The 19,997-nt window shown below is 39.7% G+C and overlaps 1 protein-coding gene across 12 annotated transcripts in view; it reads left to right on the forward strand.

The window, feature by feature from the left end:
• DMD (dystrophin) overlaps positions 1-19,997 on the forward strand; it is a 1,139,896-nt gene that overhangs the window by 1,096,325 nt on the left and 23,574 nt on the right. For 7 of the 12 annotated variants that reach the window (XM_064473561.1, XM_064473531.1, XM_064473580.1 and 4 more), the window contains 5 exons: positions 3,132-3,268; positions 4,071-4,109; positions 8,737-8,802; positions 10,123-10,188; positions 13,316-13,474. In XM_064473561.1, coding sequence (XP_064329631.1) covers positions 3,132-3,268; positions 4,071-4,109; positions 8,737-8,802; positions 10,123-10,188; positions 13,316-13,474 — 467 coding nt within the window. The remainder of the gene's footprint in view (positions 1-3,131; positions 3,269-4,070; positions 4,110-8,736; positions 8,803-10,122; positions 10,189-13,315; positions 13,475-19,997) is intronic. The other 5 variants (XM_064473552.1, XM_064473625.1, XM_064473606.1 and 2 more) reach the window with 3 other exon arrangements.

The following is a 19,997-nucleotide window of genomic DNA, read 5'->3' on the forward strand; positions in this document are numbered from 1 at the left end:
GCAGCCGGTTGAATTAGAGAAGGATTAACGGGCGGGGGCGGGGGGGGAAGGAAGCAAATGTGACGCACAGCAAGCCCTGATCTTTTTTGTGTTGCCGCTTTTGAAAAAATAAACCCAAACACTGTGTGACTGAACAAGTCATCCACTGAAGCTATGATGCCTAGTATATAATTGTTTTCTAAAAGGATGAAAAGGGGTTTGTAGGTGGCAAAGCATTTTTTCCTCTTCCTCCAGTCAAATCCCTCACCTTAAAATGCATTTTGGCAGACAGGAGGCATGTGATGCCTTGTTTGATATATCTTTGCAATAGCTAGATGTGCACAATGAAGTGTTTTGATATTTTTATTCCCCCCTCCCTCTTACTTCCAGGGGATTATGGAGCACGGCAGTCTTTAATTCTGCTTAGGGGAGATTTGAGAACTCATGCTAAATATCTGAGGGATGTGGTAACTTTTCCTCTCCTGCAAAAGGTTGAGGCAGAATAAGGGCAAGGATGTTCCCTAATTTTCGTTTAGACAGAAATATTGCATCAATTATTCCTGAAAGCAGCACAGTTCGATTTATTGTTCAAAGAGATGCAACTTTTAGAGAGGTTTCAAATAAAGCATAGAAGACAACTTCTAGACTGGGATTTAAATGTAGGATCATTTTTCAGTTTGGGTTTAATGAACAGTGACACACCAGCATAAAAAACACCTTGTTAGAAGGAAGCATGTCAAACCAAGATACGTTTCTACAGCGTGTTTACAGTCGGGACTGAGGTCTGAGGTGGGGGTTTGGCAAGGCTTTTTCTTAAACCAAACTGCAGAGAGTCAGATGGTGGTAAAGTTCTCCTTATGCCGTGAAATAGTTCTGGTTTCAGAATAGTTTTGGAATGTGCTCGAGCCAGCTGCCTAGATATTGCTTTAAGAGAGCTGGGATGCTGAAACTCCACTTTTTCTTCCTCGTAAACCAGTTCTGCTGAAAATTTTGGTTTGGATTATTTTACTCTGAAAATCATGTGGAATAAAACAAACACCTGTGGAATAACTCAGAAAGTTTGGCTGAAAATAGCCTCAGTCATCTTGTCCGCGTAATAATCACATTTTCTTTTACTTTCTTGTGCTCCTTGAACATTTTTGAAATGGAAAATTGGATCATACAAGAGGTACCTGGTGCTTCTAGTTGTCACTGGAAGACATATTTTCTTCTTGGGATTCTTGTGCCACCAGCTAAATGAGGATGTTTCTGTACAAACACACCATTTTACTGTTTGGTTCAGGGGAGCAAGGCGGGGTGACAGTCCCGGGAAGGTCAAAGCAAAGACTGTTACATTGTTAATCATGCCTGAAAACACTTAATCCAAATTACAGTCAAATGCAATGGGAAGTGTTCACAACATTGAAAACAGGCAAGGCAGGAATAAATGGTTAGAAATGACACAGGTGAATGAACTGAACAGAAAGCTGTGCTTAATCCATTTATACCGAGACTAAATATTAAAAGTTTCCCCCTGTTCCCAGCTGATGTGCTCTGTGTGCTCTCCTGATGCTGACCTGGTTAGGAGCTCTCCTAGGAGGCATTGCAAATGGTAGTTGGCAGAGGGCATTCCCTCCTGCTGGGGCATGTGAGGCCACCTCGGTAAATCCCCTTTCCGAAGTCCTCTGGGTGGTCTGGGCATACTTAATCCCTCCCTTCCCTAAAATGTCTTTACTCCTGATATATTGAGGAAGTGATACTTAATATTATTGAGCATTACCTTGGTTTCTTGAAAACAGAGGTGCTGCTGTACTGGCTTGTAGGTTCTGCTACGTCACTTCTCTGCCGGTCGTTGTTCCCGCCGAATTCTCCTACCAGACAGACTGACCGGAAAGAGAGCCAAATTCTTCCCAGCTTTACTTGAAGCTTGTAGGTGTTGTCAGTACAGGGATAATATTTGTCCTTTCTGTTAATGCATTTCAGTCTTTCAGCAGATTATTTTTCAGGGCATCCTTAATTTTTCTACCCAAGCAATCTTTAAAATTAAATACAGCTGTGTTTCAGCAGCTCTTTGAAGGTTGGCTTGACTGATAGGTCCCAGCACCTCCTTCCTCTTTAAATAGAAGGCATAGAACTCATTAAAAAATGTCAGATAGATTAACTTTTCCCTCATTTCTTTCCTTCAAATGAGATACACTGGAGAAGCAATATCGTTACGTGGGTCAGGAAGAACTTAATTTACTGAAGAGCAGCAGTATTTCAGGGTTGAGTGTCTCTGCGAGGTGCAGAGAAGGGAGTGCAGTCTGACTAGAGTAACCAAAGTCTTCCATTAAAATTCTTCAGAAAATCACCCGACTCTTAATCAGGCTCGCAAGAAGTCTTGCATCTTCCCAGCACACATCCTTTGAACGCCTCCTGGCTTATTCTGGTCTTTAGGAAACTAATTCCACTTTGTGCTCCTCTTTCTACAGCAGCAAGGAAAGCCCACTCCAGGCAAGGGGGTAGAAAACTTTGTGCAAATTGTACTCTCCGCAGGGTATTGATCTTAAATGCCTGATAGCTTCAGATTAAACAGGCGCAGGAAGAAATAACTGATCTAAGAGTTTTCAGCAGCTGTCACCTGCTTTTTGTTTCTCTTTGATCAAAATATTAATGGCAGAGGAGGCTGAGAAAGGAAACTGCAAAGAAGACGTACCAAGAGTGTGGGTCTGACTTTCTTGGACTGACAAGTCCATGAGATGTAGGTGATGAGCATGTGCTAAGAGTCAGGATCCAGCCAGTGAAGCAGCTGGTTGGGCACGTGGACCGGCTGTATATCCTCCGTTACAGCCATTTTTGTGCTGAGCAAAAAGCAGGCAGAGAGTCCCCCAAGCCACACAAGGAAATGACAAATTCTTGTCTAACTCTTACTTGTCCTCTTGAGATCACCTGAGATGAGATCTGAGCCTGTCAGGGTTTTTCAGAGCTTCCCTTTTTCCTCCCTCCTCTCCGCTGGCAGTGTCGCTGTGTAGTACATTGTAAGGTGACAGTGATAAATAAATAAAACTTGTGGTTGCAGAGGTCAAGCCGTTGGCAGCTCTGCTTGGTGTGGCCGCAGCTCTTCCAGGAAGAGGCAACCAAAAAACCGTAATAACCTCATGAAAGATGATTTCATTGTGATTTGTGGCTTTCAGACAACTTCAGGAGAAGACGTCCGTGACTTTGCCAAGGTACTAAAAAACAAATTTCGAACAAAAAGATATTTTGCAAAGCACCCACGAATGGGCTACCTGCCTGTGCAAACTGTCTTGGAGGGAGACAACATGGAAACGTGAGTAGTTCTAAAGTGTCTAAGTAGCAATTCATCTGGTATGCAATCTGAGCTGCCCAGCTGGTGCCAACTCCCTTCACTTCCTAAATGCATAAAGCCTCTTTACTTTCTGCATTTTTGTTAACCTCGGCTGGCAGAAAAACACAAGCTGGGATTCCAATTGCCATTGCTTTTACGTATTTTCACCTGTCCTTATACGGGAACTTCAACTTCAGTTAGTAAAAGAAAAATACTTACCATCTTACTGGCAGCCTTATAAACTTCAGACTTTGATACGGCAATTTGGAGACTAATGATCTCTTCATTAAATTTTTATTTTCTTCCAAATGGATATCTTTCTGTGTTTTTATTTTTTTAATTAGGCTACTGTGTTTGCAAGCTTCCCAGCTGATTTCATCTTTTCTCACCCTATAAATTTAGCCTTATTAAATGTCTTTGAAGTCTTTATGAGAAAAAAAAAAAAAAAGCAATAATGATGCACATGGAGAAATCAATGAGTAACCCAGTTCCCTTTGGTTTGGTTTTTTTTTTTCCCCACAAGTTTAATCAGTTGTTTAATGGCAGTTGCACACAGCTTGTTCTCGCTTGCTCTCTTTCTCTTTCTCTCTCTTTTTTAATATTAGATTTCAGGGTTTTTTCTCACTTTTTGGTTGGTTGCTCTTCACAGTCATTCATGTTGGTCTGTTGGATTTCTGTTTTTTAGTTCTTGTGATTTATTTTTTTTTTAAAAACCTTTCTGTAATTATTTTGCTGCTGAGTTTCTTCTTCCTCTCTCTTCACCTCCTCATTTTTTGTCTTGCAGTCCTGTTACTCTGATCAACTTCTGGCCAGTAGATTCTGCGTGAGTACTTTTGCTGAAGTGTGCTGCTGCTGCTACTGCTGCTGCGTTCCCTCACTTTTTTTGTTTGTTTCTTTGTTTAGTTCTACATAAGTTCATTTCCTTCTTTCTTTATGATTTTTGTTTTTTGATACACTCTCTGAAGGAAGGTTTTGATCCCAAATGAATAGAATGGGATAAATCCGGGAATTCCCAGCGATCGTGGATTGTGCACTGTATACTCTTTCTGGAGTATGTATTTTCATCAGATTAACAGGGATTTTGGTGCAGTCCTACTAATGCTTATGAGAGTTTGTCATCTAAAAGCCTGTGTTTCTGAATAAGTGTCAATCCGTCTGAATGTATACTAAATGCTTTTTGAAAGATATAAATCGAACTTGATGGATTTAAATTAGTTTTAGGTATGATGTTGTTTTGTAGATAAAGCTATAAATCGGTTTTATGCACAACTGTGCACACCCGCACACTCACGTGCCCCAGTTAATCCAAAGCGCACAGGATATTTTATTACAGTTTTCTAGATACAGTAAAATCTGTGAAGGCAGGATGAAATGGGAAAGTGTTTACTGCATTTTTCTTCAGAAGTTAAAAAGGCAGTATTTTTCAGCTATGAACTGGATTTTCATTCTTGCACCATTCCTGCACGTGCATTGTCATATTGTTGTAGTAATACCCTCAGCATAAACTAAAAATATATCTATTTATCATTGTGGCATTTGCTACTACTAGTGTTACATGGATGGTTTTAGAATAATGTTAAATAAGGATTATTTTTAATTCACATATTGATAACTATTGAGAAACTAATAAATAGAATTTTATATATTTCTATATGGTGAAATGTATATGGCATGCACCTTCATTGAATTTTTGGTAGAATAAACAATAGTGAAATGTCTACATTTGAATATTGATTTATATTTTTCATTTGAAGCACAAAAAATTGGGAAGACAAATGAAGTGATCTTCCTCTAGGAGATTTACTTTAGGCAGCCAAGAAACAAGTATAATACTGCAAACCTCATATGGTTGAGGGTTCACCCACAGAAAACGCCAAAAGGCTCGAGCCAGACTGAAAGAGAGGGGCTTTGAACTTTAGGATGCATTTTCATTTATAAATGCATCTGGGGATGCCTGCAGTATACTATATACTCAACTGTGGATCTAGATTTCTTACCCTTTAGAGCAATTGTAAATTTAAAAGTAACATTTAAAGAAAGCTTGTATAATATGAAATGCCATTGCTTTGTCTGACTTAACATGATATTAAGCTGCCAAAACACGCTTAATTCTAGTTCACTTACAGCAATAACATCATGGTATGCCTACACCGATAGCTTCACACCAAAGGTTTGGTGTGAACTACTGCAGCGAGTTTTAACTTGCATGTAATACTTAAGGAAACTTGAGAAGTGGGATTTTTATGGAGAGGTTGCACCTTTTATCAGACCAGCTCAGGTATTTTCCTGAGCACAATCCTCTTGTCTGGTCTGACAAGAAAGCAGAACATTAAGAAATGAATAGTGGCTGGAAAGAATCGGTCTTTGTTTTGTTCTGCACCTTTGCTTCTTGCTTTAGTGCTAGACCTCCTGGGCTAAACACAAGTTACTGAGCTAGCCAGCTTTAAATCTGTTTCTTAGTTACAGCGCTGATCCCAGCTTAGGCAGTCAAACCTCTTGTTCTGATTAGCATAAAACTTTTCCACGTTTTCTAAGATCTTGCCTTTTTCTGGTGCTTTCATGCCAGTTTTCTGGTACTCTTCAAAGTATTCCAGAAGAGCATAACCGAGCGGCGTTCAGCAATGCTAGTGCTATCCTGACATCAACATGTGTTATAATATCTGGAACTGCTATAAATGCATACATTTATAATTCTTGTTAGGAGTAAGTTTTTCTGACTGCATATTATCCGGTATTTTGCACAGATACTCTGCTTGCCAGGCATTAAAGGGGCAACTCACACTTTTTGTGAGAATGTATGCCTTATTACTTGGAATGTGGGCTGTCAGTGGCACAAATACGATTTACTTGATTATACACTTTCAAGAAGCATCAGCTGAAATGCTGAAGAGCAAGAAAAGTGCCCTTGTCGTGCCAGCCAGGTCTCTGGGAGCGCAGAGAATTGCAGGAGGTGGTATTTGCCACTCCGTTGCCACTTGACTGGAGTTCCCCAGGCTGTTCCTGCAGACCCCAGCTTGAGTAATGCAGCTGTGGAGCCCTTTCTAAAAGGAATGGTTGTCTTGGCTAAATATTGGCTCTGTGTCTCAGCCCTCTTGCTGACTGTTCAAACGGATTAGGTGGACTGAGTGTCTGCTCAGAAAGGAAGGACAGTGAGCTCTAGCACAGATGGTCACCTAAGAATATGTCTACCCAACAGCCTGCAACGCAGCACAGTCGCTCTCAAGCTGGCTCAGGTACTGGCAAAAGTGTACCTCAGAGCAGCGGAATTCAACACAGACTGCAGTGCTTCTCAGCAGGGTTGCTTTCATAAGCAAACTTTTAAAAAGCTGTTTGAGGTAGATCTCCACTGTAGTATGTGTTCTGAAGTGGAGACAAACCTGGGAACGTAGCCTCGCTCCCTGCCCGCAGTGGATGGAATGACAGAAGTAACTCCAGCAAGTTACATAACACTGTGTTGTCTTTAAAAAAAAAAAAAAATATATATATATATAAAAAACACACCTTGTTCACTTCTGAAGATGAAGCTTAGTTTCAAGGCAGCAAGTAGGTGATCATGCAGTCAGGCCCATCTTTTGCCTGGCACTGTTGCCAAAGGGGACATCCCTTCTCTTCATTGTCCAGTTGGTCCCAACCAGGGGCTGTCCTTTCCTTTGTACTGGTACAAATACATATGTAATGCCAGGGGTAAGAGTGACTACAATCATCCAGCTCAAAACTAAATCTGTTTTTAACACAGATTTCCTAGTCTGTGCACAGTATTAGCAGCAACATTTGTGTGTGTGTGTGTTGAAACCAAGGCCCCTTCTTCCACTGATAGTACCAGCTTAGACCAGCTTAACATCTACTGTATATCGAATAAAGAAAAACATGGAGATAGCATCAATTTATCAGAAAACCATTGTTATCTTGCTCCATAATCCACTGCTCTAGATAAATTGGATCTTTTTTTCCTCCCTTAAGTGCAGATGTTCTTACACAAAATAGGATATCGAGTTGCAGAGAAGCAATTGCCCATCTGCATGAATCTCTGCTGCACTGAGGAACTCTGTGAACTGAGTATTTATCCTCTGGTGTGCTGTGGTAATATTTGAACATGTGATGGGTAAAAGTACAGTCAGAGGCCAAAGCTCATTTCTGACAAAATGAGATTCATGGTACTTGGCCTGTAAAGTCTTAAAGAGAAAAACTTTGCTGTTCCGTGAGAAGAGACATTAATGATCATGAATTTTGTGTATCCAGCACACAGGGCTCTGAATTTGGAAGGATTCTAATTTTCCAGAGCCCTTTCCAGGTTTATTAGAAAAATGAAAGATGACCAGTCCAGTAGGTTTACTGCAGGATTATCAAACTCCTAACACGGGAGCATTACGAACCACAAGATTATCACAGTTTTGGTTTACAACCAGTAAATACAAAATTTATCTGCGCTTGCAGTGCAGTGGAATCCGCGTTGGGCAGACCCAGCCTGAACCACGGTGTCCAACAATTTAAAACGGGGGGAAGTCCTTTCTCAGTCAGGAGTGCCAGAAGGAGAGTCATCAGAGATGGGATAAGGAGAAGTTGAAATTCAGCTAAAATATAAAAATGCCATATAATTTGGGAAGCAGCATCGTTTTTTGCTATTCCAGCACCTCCTGATACATGTAGATTGGCAAAATCCCACGCGGCAGGAAAGGGTTCTCTCTGAACTGCGTAGGCAACGTAATTCACTGGTGACGTTTTCCAGAGTTGAGGCTGTAAGAAACGATACTCTGATTCATGAGAAGAGTCCCATGAATTGTTTCATCGACAAAATAGTGAAGAGGACCTCATACCATCTGGTTTGTCAGGCAGAAAACCGGAAATAGTTGACAGTGTCCTCCTGTATAACACGCGGATCTACGGTTCAGATTACAACTCTGGAGAGATGCTAGGCAAAATCATCAGTTTCTACAGTGTGTTATTAAAGGATCATTTCAGACATTTTGTTTCTTGTATTTATTTCTACTTGCTCGTGGAGTAGTCCTTAAAGGCTCTCTTAAGTGGGAAGTGCTGGAAGCAGGCACTGGAGCAGGGCAGGAGGCAGAGGAGAGGTTCCCAGCAGGGCTTTCGCAGCCGGCGCAGGGCTGCACGTGAAACAGAATTACCAATGAAGGAGGCAGGTGTGAAGGGAAAACCGGGGCAAAAACTCATTCATAAATCCTTTGGAAAAGGGTTCTTTGGGCGCTGGTGTGAAGAAGAGTCGTTGCAACAGACGGATTGCAGAATGGTCAAAATCCCCGTTGTGGTACCACAAAACATTGCACCGACGGCTTGAGGAGGCAGACGCAGCACCTGGAGTTCTAACTTCTTATTTATCAAATATAGCATAAGCATAAAGCATGGAGATGAGAGGGTATAGGCATAGCTAAGTGTCTTTTTACTTTTAAAGGGGTGTTATTTGTGATTAATCAGTGTTTTCTGCCTTATAGGCCTGCCTCGTCCCCTCAGCTTTCACATGATGATACTCATTCACGCATTGAACATTATGCTAGCAGGTATGAGACCAGCTGGACATTAGGCAGATCTTTCTCTAAACAATCATTTAAAAAAAAAATCCCAAAGGCTAGCTGCTACCTGAGCACTTCTTAGAGAAACATAGGGTTTGGGGTTTTGCTTTCCAGGCTCTGGGATGCAGAGCATTGCCTGTGGTTGCTGCTAACCAGCCTGCCAACTAACTTGCACGCCAGAGCACCTATGCGGTCAGAAGGGGCCTTTAGGTCCTGTGGGGTCTTCCTTAAGCTGTGCACTCAGGTTACCGACTTCTTAACAGAGCCTGTAGTGATAGGACATGGGGTAATGGTTTTAAACAAAAAGAGGGTAGATTCAGACTAGATATAAGGAAGAAATTTTTTACAATGAGGGTGGTGAAACGCTGGCACAGGTTGCCCAGAGAGGCAGTAGATGCTCCATCCCTGGAAACATTCAAGGTCAGGCTCGACGGGGCTCTGAGCAACCTGATGTAGTTGAAGATGTCCCTACTCACTGCAGGGGGGTTGGACGAGATGTCCTCTAAAGGTCCCTTCCCACCTAAACCATTCTGTGATTCTATGATTCTACACAGGGCTTTGTTTTTAATGTGGACCCTGGTGTAATCATAAAAATCAGAAGAGCAGAAAGCTCCAAACTCTATGTGAATCTCAAGTGCAGTTTTAATGTTAAGTAATTCAGCTCGTGGAATACCACAAATGGGATTTTTCCGTGATTTGGAGGATTAAAATAATGGTATATCGCTGCTTGTCTGCTTTCATACTGCTCTTAAGAATCAAAAAGTAGGTGAATTGCACAAATACGAAAATTATTTTCTACCAGGCAAGCAAATTTGCAAGGGTTGAGGTAATGAAAAAATAGTTATTCCAACCTCCTCTTTCTCTCCCCCAAAATCACTTGATCAGGAGAGGGTATTTCTGAATTATGCAGGATGTTTAGGAGGGGTGGAGTTTTGAAAACCAATGTGAAATGACTGATCATTACAGTTCTGATGATGGCATTGCCAGGTGCAAAGCAATTTGTGTAATCCCCTGGCATCTTAAGGCCGTTCTTTGGTTGTGGAGTTAATTAATCATGAGTGAAATATAACGTCAGAGAAAGGGTTGAATACTTAGAAGTGAGTTTAGCCAGGTCATTGTAACGAATAAATAACCCTTTGTGATAGCTTATTGCGAAACTTTTTTGGTAATCAACAGTGAGTGTAAATTAATTTTAATTTCAAATTCATCAAAGACATCATGCTCTTTAATGCTTTCAGGAATATTAGAGCAAATAAAGTTTCTGGAAAACAGAACTGATTTTAATGAGTCTTGTTTATTTTTCTGTAGGCTAGCAGAAATGGAGAACACCAATGGTTCTTATCTAAATGACAGTATTTCACCTAATGAGAGCATGTAAGTAGGCTGTTTTAATATGTTCGGCATGTGTTTTGTAATGAAATTCTGTAGTGCTGAATGTGTACGGCTGTGTACCACATCTGGTTTAATTTAATGATAAACTCATGTTCTTTCAATTTGTATTGTAGTGTCTAGTTTTATGGCTTATAGCTTAATACCAAATTTATGCAACAGATGATTGATACCTTCAAAATTAAAATTAGTAATTTCTTCCAAAAATTTAGTTATTTATTCAGCAAATAGCTCCCATATTACTTGGAAAAAATGCTCGTCATCTGATGTGTTTTAAGAACAAAGATAAAAAGATAACCCTTCTCTGAACTGCCTGCTTAATCATGGTTAAATTGCTGTAAGCTAGAAAATGTTGTGGGCAGTGTTATTCAAAAGGTTAGTGGGGCTAGACAGAAATCTTTGGTCTACAAATACCTGAAACACATTGCAAGTGGAAGCCAGGAGGGACTCATCCTCACCGTGAAGCGCTAGAAGTAGGGAAGTTTAAGTTGGACAGATCACTGACAATCATTCGTTGTACTACTTTAAATGTAGAGTCGTACATAAAAGGTTTAATTTTTAAAAGGCAGCTCAATCTAATGTCACACCGAGGCCTTTCTGTGGTTTTCTGACACGATAAGGTATTTTTCCTCTCGCATGATTTTCTTGGTCTTGCGTATTCGCTGAGTGAAAGGACACAGAACTAGAAAACTAACCGTGAGCAGTGTTTCTGAAAACAGGATAGAAGCACGTAAGTCATTGTCGTGCTTGAAAATTCGGTCTTAGTTAATTAACTCTGTAGGAGAAGCCATAGCACAGATTATAAATCAATCAAGTATGAAAAAGCTCAAATCCCAACTTTTCTAAAAGTGTTTTTTTTTCTGTTCTACATAATCTCATCCTTACCACAGTTTAAGGGGTGGATTTTTTTGAAAATTCAGGCAGCATCTTATTATTAAACCTGTAGCGTTCCACTGAAGCACAGTACTCTGGCCAGTTTTCATTCACTTAAGTTGAGATTCCGAATCATTAGTATGTTATAAGGTTGGTTGTGAGCCTGTGAGATGTTCTTGGATAGCAATAAAGCTGTTTCTTTGTTTCAAAATAGTTTCTCTTTTGACTGGGTAGGATTGTTACCTACCAACTTTGAAAGAAAATCCCCTGTACATCGGCTTAATATATTGGTTCAAAAAGGAAACAGTTAAAATGACATCTCAAAACTAATACATCCACCAAGTCGGTATAGTTTTGTGCAGGTAATGAAAACTTTGTTTCTACGTTGTATGTCAATTTTGAACTGTTATTCATATCAGTAATGCTATTATATACGGAATTTCCCGTTGTCCCCACTGTAATGTTTCACTGTCCTTAGTCACAAAATCATGCGTAAGCAGTATCTTTTGGTATTACACTTTGGTCTTACTGTTCAATTCGTTCTTCGGTTAATTAAAAGTTGTATTAATATGATTCAGTTAATAAGCTAACCGCTGGCTATCCAGCTTGTTACTCAGTTTGTGCTATTAAAATGAGAATAAATCTGTACATTCCGAATTTTGGAAGAAATATGATCCAGATACAAATTGCAGCAAAATCAGAGCTCACTATGAATTCGCATCTGTCATTCTTTCAGTTTTGTTTGTCAGGTTACGTGTGCTTAAGTATTATTTGTAGACATCCTTAACAGTTTTGGATTATCGGGCTTATAACCGTCATTAGAGTGATAGATGGAGACAGGGAAGGAGGACAGTAAAGAAATAACATGTATATATACTGCAAAACATTTAGATATGTCGTGTCATTGCAGTTACTTATTCAAAATACACGCAGGCTGAAAATCGCACAAAAAAAGTATGTCTTGCAAAGCGACATTGTACTGCAATAGTTATGCCACTTTTTCACTGATAATTCAGTTCAGATGTGTAAGGCTATTTATAAATGCAAAGCAGTTGTTTGAAGGAAATCAGAGTTGAAGGGTTTCTTGAAAAGTATGAATTTAGGAACTGGCAAGCCTTTAAGATTTTGTTTAGAAAAAGGAAAGGATGCCTGTTGTGAAAAATTAGTATTTCCCTTTTATGATCTAATGTCAATGTGCTCTGCATTGCTTTAGCACTCCTGCAGTCTATAAAATGGCATCATTAACATTTTCAGGAACAAAATGGAAACCAGGAAAATTCTAATTTTTGAACAATAACAGCTATTCAAAATGCCTGTTAAATTCTGGATTACAAATGTAACAGAAAAAACCTAGACTGAATTATTTGGTAATAAGTACTACTGGAAAAACAAGATTCCCAACAGCAGTGTCATTTTTTTTGTTCTTTCCTTGACTTATGGTGTCAAGAGAAACCTTCCATGGTTTCTCACAGTCAAGTCTAGCGTTACCTGCACAAGCTTAGGGCCTGGATGCATCTCCTTTGCGCCTAAAAGACCCATATAATTCTGGGAGGTGACCAAGGTCTTCAGAATTGTATTTACTTTTCTCTTCCAGAGATGTTTCCGTTTCAAGTGCTGGACAGCTTTGGGGGCAATAGAAATAAAGAGATCATATGTATTAAATAGAATATATTTGTATTATGACAGTGTACATCATTTGTAATTTTAAAAAACCGCACACAGTGAAAAATAGCATAATTTAATTATTAAGTCAATATTTCCAATTAAGTCAATATTTTTTTATTTCACCTCATTTACAATTTTTTAGAGAAATGTAGACATCTTTATTACATAAGGAGAGTTTGTAGGTGTGAAAATAAATGCCTTGCCTTTTCTTGAATGAGCCTTCCACAACACAGGTCAAGTGGCAGAAGATGGCCTTTTTTCTCAAGCAAATTCCTAACCGAAGTTAGGCAAAAGAGGAAAGCTGAGGTTGTCAGCTGTGGCAAAATTTGGCTTTGAGTATCTGAGAAGCAGAGGGGAAGAGAGGTGTACGCTGCAGAGAAGGAAAATTATCAGACTAAGTGAAACAGTTTAGCAGATTTTACTTCAAGGTGCATTGCTTTGCTCTTTGTTAAAAAGAGTTCAGCAAATCTCTTTGTAAGGAATGGGAGACTGGGATTGAATCATCTCCTCATATTCACCACGAAGTTTAAAATGAGGAACTGAACAGCCTGTTTTATCCTCCTCTGTTTTCCAGTGACGATGAACACTTGTTAATCCAGCACTACTGCCAAAGTCTGAACCAGGAGTCCCCACTGAGCCAGCCCCGAAGCCCTGCCCAGATCCTGATTTCCCTGGAGAGTGAGGAAAGAGGGGAACTGGAGAGAATCCTCACGGACCTGGAGGAGGAAAACAGGTGGGTTACGCCTCCAGCTGCCTCAGCCCTCAGGCCCGCACTAGAGGGGCAACCGAAATCTTTCTCTCTCGAAGTGGTGAGGCTGATGTCGTATCGTTGCTAACTTGTTCCCACTTCCAGTGCAGTGATGATTCAGCACTGTTTCTTTCACAAAACCTCCAAAATGACAGGCTTCAGAGACATAGACAGGTCACGTAATACTTACAGTGCTGCCTGCGACAAGCTCTGCTGGCTGTGTTTCATATTTCTTTCTGTTCTACCATCTCCTTTATTTCCATGACAGTGATGAGCTTTGTGCCAGTGTTATTTTATTTAGTTGTTACAAGATTTTTGCACCCCTGTCTGGAAAAGACAGGCAGAGATTCTTGGAAAGACAGGCTTTTCTCAAGAAGTTGGCCACTGGGATACATGAGGTTTTGAAATTACCTTAATTAACTTGAAGTAAAGCATCTGTGAAATAATTGTGCTGTACAGTTAGATGGAATTCACTTCGATAGCGTTTTTAGGATAAAATAAGTTATAAAGCTGCATTTTCTTCAGGCAAATGAGTTCTTTCATGGTGGTTAAAACGTAAGTCCTCTTTTCTTTCTGTTTTTTTTTTAACCACTTTTAATTTCACAAAAAAAAAAAAAAAAAAAAACAAACCTGACTGGATTCTTGCAGCATCACAACACTGCAGTCCTTTTTCTATGCTGTTCTGAAGTCGTGGGCCATCAGCATAAAAGCTGGTAGATCTTAACCCTTGCAGATTCATATTTGCAACCATAAACTACCAAAATCAGACTGTAAGATAGAAATCATTTAGATCTAAAAAAAAAAAAATGGTTTTAGTTGCCTTCTGCTATCTTCAGCTTTTATGGCAAAGTCTGTTGGCACTTCCATGCTCTTTTTTCCTGCTTATTTAAGAACTAGGTACTTCAGTTTACACTGAGGGTTTAATGCAGTAATCATTTACCTTAGGCATGTCAAAAAATAACGCAAGCGTTGGCAGTGTCATAGATCTTCTCTCCATGCATAAGTCTTCTTTGGATGTTACTAATCAATTATAGCGGTTCCATCACCCCACAATCTCATGGAGCTTGTGGTCGGGACATCTTTAAAAAGAGCAGAGCCTGGACTTGAAGAACATCTGGAGTTGGTTTTGGCATGGAGGAGCCTGAAATAAGCTATTCTGTCACCTGGAATAGGAGGAAGATTTAGATCTGCCTTGTGCTTCCTTCTGGACATGCATCAGCTACTCTCTGCAGATTAAGTCCATTTTTCTGTATAAGTAATATGCTTCAACCAGGAAGAGGGAAGAGCCTGTCCCGCATATATACCAGGTTTTACTTTCCCGTAGGCTTATCTCTATACACCTCCAGGGGCAGGGGCAACTAATTTAAATAACAGTTTGCTTCACACGTGTGTTTTTCATTAGAGGTGATTTGCTCTAAGAGTTACTTTTTTAATTGGCCATTAGTTTCTCATGCCCTTGTGTTCCCAGTTGAGTTGCACCCTCTCTGCATTCAGACCATACAGTGTTCAGGCCAAGTTAAGCTGAAAATTGAACTGCTAAAATCTTACTGCTTTCTGTGAGGAATTAGTAGCAAAGAAAACACCTGGAGATTATGTTTCTGCCTGCATGAAAAATGCTGGCACAATGTCTGTCAGACATATAAATAATAATAAAATGGAGAGTGAGAAATAAAGGGGAAGGGTCAAGAGCACACTTTTTTTTCAGGAGGATTTGGGAGGATGTAGAGGATCAGTAGACGTAAAGGATGAGGAAGGTGCTTCAGACAGAAAGCTGTAGTAAACAAAGCCCTTGCCGTCTGAACAGCAGTGAGATTTGGTTTGAAACAAACCCCAGACTTCCCACTACATGGTACATAAAGCCCAAGTATTTTCCAAAGTGGAGGAGGATCCGTATTTTTAAATAAACCATCATATTTTGCTTACAGGACTTCTGTAGTTAGGAAATATTGTGTAACTAGTACTGTACAGGTAGTGAAATAGCTGAGTTTTCAGGGGAGGGGTATTAATTTTTTTAACAGCACTTGGAAGGAGAAGAAAAAAATCATAATGCTTTTCTGTCTGTATACAAAATAAGCTGCCCACCAGAAGGGAGGATGCCTTTAAAGCAGCTTCATTTTAGATTAGAAATGTGGTATATGAACATTAGTATAGCCTGGAGTTAGAGAGCTAAATAGGCTAAAAAATTCTTTTTTGGGGTTTATACATTAAATTTCAGTATGAGCTTTATTTAATATAACAACTACTAATGAGGAATAGCACATTAAGAGATCTCTGACAGGAATTATACCTTAAAAATACCTGTTTTGAAGTTTGCCAATCCTGGATTAAACATGAGCTGTAGGCTAAGCTTGGTTATAGACTGTTGTTTTCTCATTTGTACTACTGGAGGCACAGTTATGGATGGGGTGCCACCACAAGCAACCTTGCCTTTTGTGGATGCTTCAGGTCTCAGTGCAGCAGGGATGGAGAGGTCTATTTCTATAGGACAGCTCGGAGGTCACACTGCTGTGATTTTCACTGATTATGACAAAATCATGACTTCTGTCTCTGCACACCGCTATAAATAACTTGTACTTAAAATGTGAGGCGGATGCTGAAAAGCGAACAAGTTCTCCTTGTCCTGATAGCTTGTCACAGCCAGATAACTATGATTTTATGGAGAAAACACTGATTCCTGTTTAGAAAAATAAGCTGTTCAGACAGGGTCAGTCAGGAGCCACTCATATAACTTATCTACCTTTAAAAAACAGTCTTACCCCTTTCAATTTCTATTTTCTAGCCTTTCTCCTCCTTTGAGTTTGTGCAAACCTTTTTTGGCTGTTGCCAAAGGTAATCAACAACCTGGGACCTAATTCCTTGTGTGAGCCTGGTTCCAGCGGGTGAACACATTCCTTCCCACAGTGATCCTAAAAATGCCCTTTGAGCAAACGTCGTTTGTTGCTGCAGCACGAAGACTCAGTGAATCTGTTTGCTTGGAAATGAGCTGAACATGATACAAATCATGTTGTGACCTCCTGGTCCTCAGCCCAACCTTAAAGCACCTGGATTGTTTCATTTCCATTGTAAATACCTCAGGCCTTGTGGCCAGAGCATGTCTCCTTGCAGGCGCTGAGCTGGATGTGATGCTTATGCCTGGGAAGGCAAGGCAAGTGGCTGGACAGCATCATCAGTGTTAGATGAACAGTCATCTTTTCCTGCCCATGGTGACAAACTTTTGTTGCATGCACTTCTGATGATTTTTGACAATGAAGATTTGGCTCTCTCTGCTGTATCTCGTATTGTACAATTAGAGTCAGCACATGCAGTCACTTCTCAGCAGCTCTTGGGAAAGCTGCATCAAGTACCAACAAGAAGCAATTCTACGATATTCAAAACACTTCATTGTTATTTCTCTTTTTCCTCCGCTCTTCAGAGTCTCTGGCTTTAAAAGAAAAAAAAAAAAAAGCCCTTCCCTTTTTTTTGCTTCGTGTTTTGACTTTTCTGCATCTCTTTTCAGCTGTTTATTGAATTCTGACTTCCATTTGGTTTTCAGCTGCAGTTTCTGGTCTCCAAATATTTCCATCCTGACTTGTTACTTAAATGAAAAAAGACTCTTTGAAATTGTAATTCTGAGGGTTTGCTTGTGGACATTTTAAAGAGATCTGTTGCCTATTTTGAATTCTTCTGAAAGGTATTATCTGACTTATAAACTAACCTAGCTGTGACGCAGTTCTGACTGGGGTTTTTTTTCAGTTCCAAGGACCTCTTGTTAGATATTCATTATTTATCTGCTAGCATTTTGAGACGTTGGTGCTTTTGTGGCTTGCAGATATGACTTCCTTAAATAATGTATGGCTAAAATTTGACAGTGAAATTATTTATATTTGCTAAAATGTGAGCATTTTAGAGAATATTTTCAGTTGGTAGAAGTGTTTCTTTTTTGAATATTAGGCCTTCATACTCATGCTCAGTTTTACCTCACATGGAATATTGTGATAAGACCATTTCTTATGTATTCAGTTGACACAAAGTAATCTTGCTGTGGAAGGCACTATTGCTATATTGCAATGTAAGAGAAAAACACAATTATAAAACTGTCCCAAAAACATTTTGAAATTTCCTTAAGAGTGAATATATTTCAAAAACAGAGAAGACCGATTTTTGTGTCCCTCTGAACATTATGTGTTATTGAACATTATGTACATTATGTAGGTTATACTGTAGGATAGGTTATACTGTCTAGGATGCAGAAAGCATGTGATTTTGCAGTGTCAGACACTCAGAACTTTTTGCAGAGAATTTAAATACTTTCCTGCTATTTTAATGAATAAAGGAAGTGAACATTTCCTAATATTTGAGATGAATCGAGATCACTAACATAGATGCTTCCGTAAAGGGAGACTTCTCTCACGTTCTCTTGTTTTCCTCCCAGCTCCTAGCTGTACTATATCAAAAGCTCAGTAAATGAGATTTGCAGCCAGAGCTATTTGCCTTTCCTTTGCTTTTCTGACTTGCACTGGGAGCACAGTGGGCTGTGTGCCACTGGAGAAGAACTAATACCCTGAATCTCAAAGCTGCCCTGTTTCCGTGCAGCTACAGTGTTCCTTCAAATCTGAAGACTGATAAATGGCCTCCTCAAAGAAGTTCCTTCTGTGTAGTTGCCAACAGCGAGAAAGTGATGCATTTCTAAACATGCCATGACTCCTTTTGGTATTTATTTTGGCATTGAAGAAGTGAAACTAGATCTTCTGAGTGTGAAGTATTGTAAGTAAACACTGGCACTCTAGTCAGGGACAGGGGTAGGTGGTTCAGTTACCGGCTTTGACTGTTTCTTCAAACCACTGATTTTCTTCAGGGAGTTAAAAAATAACATGAAGTCACAAATTCTCAATTGCCTCTTAGAGGGCTACTCAGCAAATGGGGTCCACTAGGGTATCTGTCACCAGGCAATTAATGCTGCCAGGGATAGATGTGATTAATAACTCATGAGCTCTTTACTATCCAGCTCTTTACAGTTGCATAAATCAAGGTTACGTTGCATGCTTCCTCTGTTATTTTCCTTCATAAATGCTTCTAAGAGGAGCAAGCTAGTGAATGGAATATATGGGGTTTTCTTTGAATATTTCTCTTTCTGAAGTAGAATATGTTTTCCCAGTGATCAGAAGATGCAGCAGCTCTTTTTTTTGTGACAGCCAGATGTAAAAATCACCCAGCCTGAGCTATGGTGGAAGGAAACTGGGTTTCCCAGTACTGTCCATGCTTGCTCAGTAACGTTCATGCAGAGAGGGTTATGCTTTTATTCCCTTTCTCTTGCTTCCCATTTTATGCTGTAAGTGTCAGAGGGCACCTTTGCTTGGGACAGAGAGGCTTTACTCTGAGAGCTGTGGGCAGTGCCTTGGACGCCTGGCATCCAGCAGCAGTCATTTTTCACTGCACAGCTTAAAACTGTTCCAGAGGTAAGAATAAGAGCAGATTGTTCTCTCCTTTAGGATATTCTTACAGTAGCTTTTGAAAAAATTTTCGGCTTTTCCCCCCTATGTTAATACAAATCTTTATTCCTGATGTCAGATCCCTATTATTATGATATTGTTGATAATCTGAACTCTGCATCACTCACGGCTCTGAAAGAGGTTACTACGATGAGTCTTAATTCTCTGGACTGTGGACTCTCTAGCTGGACTGAAAAGGTGCAGCTGGAAAACTCAGTGACACAGGGGCTCTGGGCAAACTCACATGCGTCCTTCAACATGACAGTCCTTTGTTCCAACAATATTACTGTATTTAATTGCAGAACTCGCTCATTCCGACAATCTCTGCTTGAATAATATGCAGTATCCTTTACAATTTTTTTTCTTCTATAGGCTTTCAGAAAGAGGTTTTAAAAATGCCTTCATGTCTGATACAGTATAGTTATCTGAATTACTCCCTGGTCCTCACTTGTTTTTCAGTACCATAGTTAACTGGAAAGACTCTCTGTATTGATAGTTGAGGCGATAATTGTAGATTTCTTTGCAGCAAGGTACCTGACTATGTTGTAAGTATAATCAAGTGCATTTATTTATTCTCCCTTAGGGTGGTATTTTATCCTTTGCTTTATGGCACTTCAAACTTTTGAGTCTGCTGTTTGTAGAGTATTGCCTATATCATACACTTGGGAAATTCCTCACAGGGTAGCGATAGCCACTATTTACAGACTTTGTGAAAAACAAGCTTAAAGATCAGTCCTGTGAGTCTGCAATAAGACCGTGTGTGATACTGTTGTCATGCTCATTCCTATTCCCTTTTGTGTTTTTATTAATCATTCACCCGTTCATTCAGCTAGAAGTATTAGAAGACATTAAGTCGTGTGGAAGGCAACACCCAATATAGCCATTCTTTCTTTTTTCCAGATAATTTTCATGGAGTTGAAAGTCTGTATTTCATTAAAACAAAAACTTTCTTTGAAAAAAAAAACTCTCCATAGTCTCTTCTCTTTGTGTGAGTTTTAGAGAAAGAAATCTTGAATTTTGGGACAACCTGAAGTTAAGAA

This window comes from Phalacrocorax carbo, chromosome 1 (genome assembly GCF_963921805.1).
Source record: "Phalacrocorax carbo chromosome 1, bPhaCar2.1, whole genome shotgun sequence".
Classification (NCBI taxonomy): Eukaryota; Metazoa; Chordata; class Aves; order Suliformes; family Phalacrocoracidae; genus Phalacrocorax; species Phalacrocorax carbo.